The 8,016-nt window shown below is 50.6% G+C and overlaps 1 protein-coding gene across 1 annotated transcript in view; it reads right to left on the reverse strand.

Moving 5' to 3' along the window:
- The window catches only part of LOC129693835 (tumor protein p63-regulated gene 1-like protein), an 11,911-nt gene extending 5,335 nt beyond the window's left edge, over positions 1-6,576 (reverse strand). The window contains exons 1-3 of the mRNA XM_055630582.1: positions 6,140-6,576; positions 2,329-2,417; positions 830-1,006 (exon numbers count right to left, since the gene is read on the reverse strand). Of these exons, the coding sequence (XP_055486557.1) occupies positions 830-1,006; positions 2,329-2,417; positions 6,140-6,340 (467 nt within the window). The 5' untranslated portion in view covers positions 6,341-6,576. The remainder of the gene's footprint in view (positions 1-829; positions 1,007-2,328; positions 2,418-6,139) is intronic.
- Positions 6,577-8,016: the final 1,440 nt, after the last annotated feature.

Raw genomic sequence — 8,016 nt, forward strand, 5'->3', positions numbered from 1 at the left:
TTCACACCCCCCACACTCCCAGCCCTGACACCCACCCCCCCCACATTCACACACACACACCCCCCACACTCACACTCACACCCCACACTCACACCCCCCACTCACACCCCACTACACTCACAAAGCCCCCCGCTTCACACCCCCCACACTCACAGCCCTGACACCCCCCCCCCCACATTCACACACACACATCCCTCACACTCACACCCCCCCCACCTTCCTAGACACCCCCATAACCCACCCACCCGTCCTAAACACCCCCACATCCCCCTCACCCACCCTCCCACAGCCCCCCAGTCCTAGACCCTTCCAAAGCCCCCCCTCCCAATCATAAATGTGAGTGTGTGGGGGCCCCAGGGAGGGGAGGGGGTGGTGGGTTTGGTTCCCCAGGGTGGGGGAGGGGGGGGGGTGTGTGGGGGATTCCCCTGGGAGGGGGGGGGTGTGTGGGGGATTCCCCAGGGTGGGGGAGGGGGGGTGTGGGGGATTCCCCAGGGGGTGGGGGAGGGGGGGGTGTGGGGGGATTCCCCAGGGTGGGGGGGGTGTGGGGGATTCCCCAGGGTGGGGGAGGTGTGGGGGATTTCCCAGGGTGGGGGGGAGGGGGAGTGGAAGGGGGTGTGGGGGGATTCCCCAGGGTGGGGGAGGGGGAGTGGAAGGGGGTGGGGGGATTCCCCAGGGTGGGGGGGGGGGGGGGGTGTGGGGGGATTCCCCAGGGTGGGGGAGGGGGAGTGGAAGGGGGTGGGGGATTCCCCAGGGTGGGGGAGGGGGAGTGGAGGGGGGTGGGGGAGGGGGAGTGGAAGGGGGTGGGGTGGGGAGCCCAGTGTTGACTCACCTGCTGAGGGAGGATGTGGGGAAGTGGAAGGGGCCAACAATGATGGTGTCGATGTAGTGCAGGGGGATTCGCACCAGCAGGTGGCAGGACAGGCCCACAAAGTCGTAGTGAGACACAAGCAGCACTCGTGGGGTCAGCAGCACCAGTCTCTCGCTCTCCCTGTTCCAATGGTCCACCCTGAGTGGGGCAGGAGACGGGGAGATAGTTGACTCACTCATTCCTGCTCGCTGGCAACGGGACTTTGTATAGGGTGATTTCACCAAAGGTCAAATGAGCGTAGATCCCCCCTCACGTGACCGAAAATTTTAACTGGAGGACATCTCTCAGTTTGGTACATGTAAGTGAATGGGGAAACACGCACTTTCCCACCCGTTAAAAACATGGAAAACGGCCGATGTTTGAGCTGAAATTTTCTGTGCTAGTCGGGGTGACCGTGAAGCACAGCGACCTAAATTTTCAGGCAAAAAAAAAGATAGAAAGTGAGGTAATTACAAGAGGGAACTGAAGGTAGAAAACAGCGGAAGTGAACAGCAGACATTTGCCGTGGTGATTTACAGGAACAAAATATCGGGAATTATCGCGTTTGCTTGCTGAATTTCATCAAAAGTTAATAATGCCTTACTTTTGATGAAATTCAGCGAGCAAACGCGATAATTCCCGATATTTTGGAATTAAAATCACCACGGCAATTGTCAGCTGTTCACTTCCGCCGCTTTCTACCTTCAGTTCCCTCTTGTAATTACCTCACTTTCTATCTTTTTTTTTGCCTGAAAATTTAGGTCGCTGTGCTTCACGGTCACCCCGACTAGCACAGAAAATCTCAGCTCAAAAATCGGCCGTTTTCCATGTTTTTAACGGGTGGGAAAGTGCGTGTTTCCCCATTCACTAACATGTACCAAACTGACATATGTCCTCCAGTTAAAATTTTCGGTCACGTGAGGGGGGATCTACGCTCATTTGACCTTTGGTGAAATCACCCTATAGGGAACGTCTGTCCCCACCCACCCCCACCCCCTGACACAGCCTCACCCACCCCACCCTCCCCACCCCCCGACACAGTCTCACCCGCCCTGACCCACCCCCACCCTCCCCCGCCCAGTCTCACCCGCCCTGACCCACAGCCTGACCCATGACCCACAGCTTGACCCCTGACCCACAGTCTGACCCCATTATCCACATCCTCACCTGTGGGTCAACGGGTCAGTCAAGCTGTGGGATCCCCTCTCTATCCACCGTTCCCCTCTCTCTCTACCCCAGATCCCCTCTCCCACTATCCGCACCTCCCTCTCCTCTCCCCCACCCTCCCTGTCCCTCGGAAACCTTCTCCTCTCCCGCCCGTCCCCTCCGACATCCCCTTCCCCTGTCCCGACCCCCCTCCTCCCTCGCACCCTCTCCACTGACTCCACGTCTCACCGGCTGAAGCCAGGCACTCTTCCCTCCCCACCCCCTCTCCCCTCCCCTCTGCCCCCACCACTCCACTGTGATCAGGGGTCTCTCACTCTGTAAGGAGCCAGGCTCCCTGCACTTTGCCATCCTCCTCCCCGAGTGTTCTCTCCATCTCGTTGATCGCTGCTTGCAATGCCCCTGGCTGTGGAGACACAGGGAGAGAGAGAGAGATGGTTTATGTCGAATGGGGAGAGAGGGGGGAGACACAGACTGTGACCCTCCACTGGAGAGAGAGGGAGAAACTGGATGTGGGAGACGGTCACAGCCAGACCGAGGCAGAGACAGACACATAGACAGGGACACAGACACAGACACACAGAGAGAGGAACACACAACAAGATAGACACTTAAATTGTGGAAAAATGCTTCTACTCCAACTCTTAAATGTGGATCACAAGCAGGTCTGAGACGTCACATCTTGAAGATATGAGACTCATCTTAGCAGGAAAATCAGAGCAATTTTCAAAGATATGGTCTCCTTTCATTGATTCATTACAAGTATACATAGAAACATAAAAAATACAGTGGCTTGCAAAAGTTTTCACACCCCTTGAACTTTTCCACATTTAGTCACGTTACAACCACAAACGTAGATTATTTTATTGGGATTTTATGTGATAGACCAACACAAAGTGGTGCATAATTGTGAAGTGGAAGGAAAATGATACATGGTTTTCAATTTTTTTTACAAATCAAAAACTGAAAAGTGTGGCGTGCAAAAGTATTCAGCCCCCCTGAGTCAATACTTTGTAGAACCATCTTTCGCTGCAATTACAGCTGCAAGTCTGTTGGGGTATGTCTCTACCAGCTATGCACATCTAGGGACTGAAATTTTTGCCCATTCATCTTTGCAAAATAGCTCAAGCTCAGTCAGATTGGATGGAGTGCGTCTGTGAACAGCAATTTCAAGTCTTGCCAGAGATTCTCAATTGGATTTAGGTCTGGACTTTGACTGGGCCATTCTAACATATGAATATGCTTTGATCTAAACCATTCCATTGTAGCTCTGGCTGTATGTTTAGGGTCGTTGTCCTGCTGGTAGGTGAACCTCCGCCCCAGTCTCAAGTCTTTTGCAGACTCTAACAGGTTTTCTTCCAAGATTGCCCTGTATTTGGCTCCATCCATCTGCCCATCAACTCTGACCAGCTTCCCTGTCCCTGCTGAAGAAAAGCATCCCCACAGCATGATGCTGCCACCACCATGTTTCACAGTGGGGATGGTGTGTTCAGGGTGATGTGCAGTGTTAGTTTTCCGCCACACATAGCGTTTTGCATTTAGGCCAAAAACTTCAATTTTGGTCTCATCTGACCAGAGCACCTTCCTCCACATGTTTGCTGTGTCCCCCACATGGCTTGTGGCAAACTGCAAACGGGACTTCTTATGGCTTTTTTTCAATAATGGCTTTCTTCTTGCCACTCTTCCATAAAGGCCCGATTTGTGGAGTGCACGACTAATAGTTGTCCTGTGGACAGATTCTCCCACCTGAGCTGTGGATCTCTGCAGCTCCTCCAGAGTTACCATGGGCCTCTTGGCTGCTTCTCTGATCAATGCTCTCCTTGCCCGGCCTGTCAGTTTAGGTGGACGGCCATGTCTTGGTAGGTTTGCAGTTGTGCCATACTCTTTCCATTTTCGGATGATGGATTGAACAGTGCTCCGTGAGATGTTCAAAGCTTGGGATATTTTTTTATAACCTAACCCTGCTTTAAACTTCTCCACAACTTTATCCCTGACCTGTCTGGTGTGTTCCTTGGGCTTCATGATGCTGTTTGTTCACTAGTTCTCTAACAAACCTCTGAGGCCTTCACAGAACAGCTGTATTTATACTGAGATTAGATTACACACAAGTGGACTCTATTTACTAATTAGGTGACTTCTGAAGGAAATTGGTTGCACTGGATTTTATTTAGGGGTATCAGAGTAAAGGGGGGCTGAATACTTTTGCACGCCACACTTTTCAGTTTTTTATTTGTAAAAAAATTTGAAAACCATGTATCATTTTCCTTCCACTTCACAATTATGCACCACTTTGTGTTGGTCTATCACATAAAATCCCAATAAAATACATTTACGTTTGTGGTTGTAACGTGACAAAATGTGGAAAGGTTCAAGGGGTATGAATACTTTGGCAAGCCACTGTAGGTGCAGGAGTAGAGGCCATTTGGCCCTTCGAGCCTGCACCGCCATTCAATATGATCATGGCTGATCATCCATCTCAGTATCCTGTACCTGCCTTCTCTCCATACCCCCTGATCCCTTTAGCCACAAGGGCCACAATCAAAAGGAATAGTAGGAAAAGACATGTAAAATAAAGAAACATCAAAAACACCAAAAACAGAAGCAAAGTCTCAGGCATGGTCAAAGGCCAGGGAGAACAAATGTGTTTTAACACTGGATTAAATTAAAAGGGAAGATGTACAATAATTGTATTTTGTCATATGCCGCAGTTTATACTAATGTACACTGCATCTAATAAAAATATGAATTAAATATACACAGTGACAGATAGAGAGAAAGACAGAGGGAGAGACAGAGAGACAGCTAGACACACACAGCTAGACAGAGAGACGAGTGATGGACATACAGAAACAGAGAAACACAGAGGGACACAGTGAGAAACATAGAAAATAGGTGCAGGAGGAGGCCATTCGGCCCTTTGAACCAACACCGCCATTCATTGTGGTCATGGCTGATCGTCCCCTATCAATAACCCGTGCCTGCCTTCTCCCCATATCCCTTGATTCCACTAGCCCCTAGAGCTCTATCTAACTCTCACTTAAATCCATCCAGTGACTTGGCCTCCACTGCCCTCTGTGGCAGGGAATTCCATAAATTCACAACTCTGGGTGAAAACGTTTTTTCTCACCTCAGTCTTAAATTACCTCCCCTTTATTTTAAGACTGTGTGTGGCCCCTGGTTCTGGACTCGCCCAACATTGGGAACATTTTTTGTGCATCTAGCTTGTCCAGTCCTTTTATAATTTTATATGTTTCTATAAAACACACAGACAGAGGGTGAGAGGATTTCCATCCACTGGGGACACAGAGACAGTGACCATTCACTGGGAGACAGAGGGATAGATGGATCCTCTGTCCTCTCTCTGACCCCAACCATCAGGGATAGGGACCACTCTCACCTGTCCTTCCCTCGCTGGCCCCAGGAGGTGATGCCCAGATGCCCAGCAGTATCCCAGACCCATCATAGCAAAAGGATTTGAGTATAGGAGCAGGGAGGTTCTACTGCAGTTGTACAGGGTCTTGGTGAGACCACACCTGGAGTATTGCGTACAGTTTTGGTCTCCTAATCTGAGGAAATACATTCTTGCCATAGAGGGAGTACAGAAAAGGTTCACCAGACTGATTCCTGGGATGGCAGGACTTTCATATGAAGAAAGGCTGGATAGACTCGGTTTGTACTCGCTAGAATTTAGAAGATTGAGGGGGGATCTTATAGAAACTTACAAAACTCTTAAGGGGTTGGACAGGCTAGATGCAGGAAAATTGTTCCCGACGTTGGGGAAGTCCAGAACAAGGGGTCTCACACAGTTTAAGGATGAGGGGGAAATATTTTAGGACTGAGATGAGAAAAACATTTTTCACACAGAGAGTGGTGAATCTGTGGAATTCTCTGCCACAGAAGGTAGTTGAGGCCACACAGTTCATTGGCTATATTTAAGAGGGAGTTAGATGTGGCCCTTGTGGCTAAAGGGATCAGGGGGTATGGAGAGAAGGCAGGTACGGGATACTGAGTTGGATGATCAGCCATGATCATATTGAATGGCGGTGCAGGCTCGAAGGGCCGAATGGCCTACTCCTGCACCTATTGTCTATGTTTCTATCTCCCAGCCACCGCGCCGCCCACACTCACCCGCAGAGCGAAGAATTCATCCCGGTGGCTCTGGCCCGGGGGCGGGGGGAGGACAGAGGGGGAGAACTCACCCCGCGGGAGAGGGGGGTAAAGTCGGGACAGGTCGGCAGGGTTTACAGGGTTAACGCCCGGGCCCTGGGTAAAGGTGGCGTCGGGTTCCAGGTGGGTGGAGGGAGCGCTGGGCTCCAGCTGATGCTCCATTGCCGGCTGGGGAACCCCCGGGGTCCCGGGGCGGGATCAGCTCCTGTCCTGGCCGGAGCGAAGCAGCAAGCTCCTGGTGTAGGGCAGTCAGAGTCAGGGTCAGGGTCAGGGTCAGGGTCAGGGTCAGGGTGCAGGAGAGACCGGGGTCTGCAGGGCCAGATCTCCACAACACAACAACTCAGGGCGGCTCCACCGCGGAGATGAACCAGGAAACTGGTGAGAGGCGGCGGCCTCGATCTCAACAGCTAAACTACAGGAAATGTAGAAAAACTGGTTCCAGTTGCCAGGAAACAGGTGGACACAACAGGGGAATAACCCAGAGCAGAATAACAGAGACTAAATGTGTTACTGATACAACAGTGTTAGATTCAGATTCAGATTCAGTGTGGGGTGTATCAGTGTTACAGTGTGGGGTGTATCAGTGTTACAGTGTGGGGTGTATCCGTGTTACAGTGTGGGGTGTTTCAGTGTTACAGTGTGGGGTGTATCCGTGTTACAGTGTGGGGTGTTTCAGTGTTACAGTGTGGGGTGTATCAGTGTTATTGTGTGGGGTGTATCAGTGTTACAGTGTGAGGTATATCAGTGTTACAGTGTGGGGTGTATCAGTGTTACAGTGTGAGGTGTATCCGTGTTACAGTGTGGGGTGTATCAGTGTTACAGTGTGGGGTGTATCAGTGTTACAGTGTGAGGTGTATCCGTGTTACAGTGTGGGGTGTATCAGTGTTACAGTGTGGGGTGTATCAGTGTTACAGTGTGGGGTGTATCTGTGTTACAGTGTGGGGTGTATCTGTGTTACAGTGTGGGGTGTATCACAGGACTTTCATATGAAGAAAGACTGGATAGACTCGGTTTGTACTCGCTACAATTTAGAAGATTGAGGGGGGATCTTATAGAAACTTACAAAATTCTTAATCCGGGTTGGACAGACTAGATGCAGGAAGATTGTTCCCGATGTTGGGGAAGTCCAGAACAAGGGGCCACAGTTTAAGGATAAGGGGGAAATCTTTGTGGACCGAGATGAGAAGAACTTTTTTCACACAGAGAGTGGTGAATCTCTGGAACTCTCTGCCATAGAGGGTAGTCGAGGCCAGTTCATTGGCTATATTTAAGAGGGAGTTAGATGTGGCCCTTGTGGCTAAGGGGATCAGAGGGTATGGAGAGAAGGCAGGTACAGGATACTGAGTTGGATGATCAGCCATGATCATATTGAATGGCGGTGCAGGCTCGAAGGGCCGAATGGCCTACTCGTGCACCTATTTTCTATTTTTCTATCAGTGTTATAGTGTGGGGTGTATTAGTGTTACAGTGTGGGGTGTATCAGTGTTACAGTGTGGGGTGTATCAGTGTGGGGTGTATCAGTGTTACAGTGTGGGCTGTATCAGTGTTACAGTGTGGGGTGTATCAGTGTGGGGTGTATTAGTGTTACAGTGTGGGGTGTATCAGTGTTACAGTGTGGGGTGTATCAGTGTGGGGTGTATTAGTGTTACAGTGTGGGGTGTATCAGTGTTACAGTGTTGGGGTGTATCAGTGTATCAGTGTTACAGTGTGGGGTGTATCAGTGTATCAGTGTTACAGTGTGGGGTGTATCAGTGTAACAGTGTGGGGTGTATCAGTGTTACAGTGTGGGGTGTATCAGTGTTACAGTGAGGGGTGTATCAGTGTTACAGTGTGGGGTG

This window comes from Leucoraja erinacea, unplaced genomic scaffold (assembly GCF_028641065.1).
Source record: "Leucoraja erinacea ecotype New England unplaced genomic scaffold, Leri_hhj_1 Leri_441S, whole genome shotgun sequence".
NCBI classification, from domain to species: Eukaryota; Metazoa; Chordata; class Chondrichthyes; order Rajiformes; family Rajidae; genus Leucoraja; species Leucoraja erinaceus.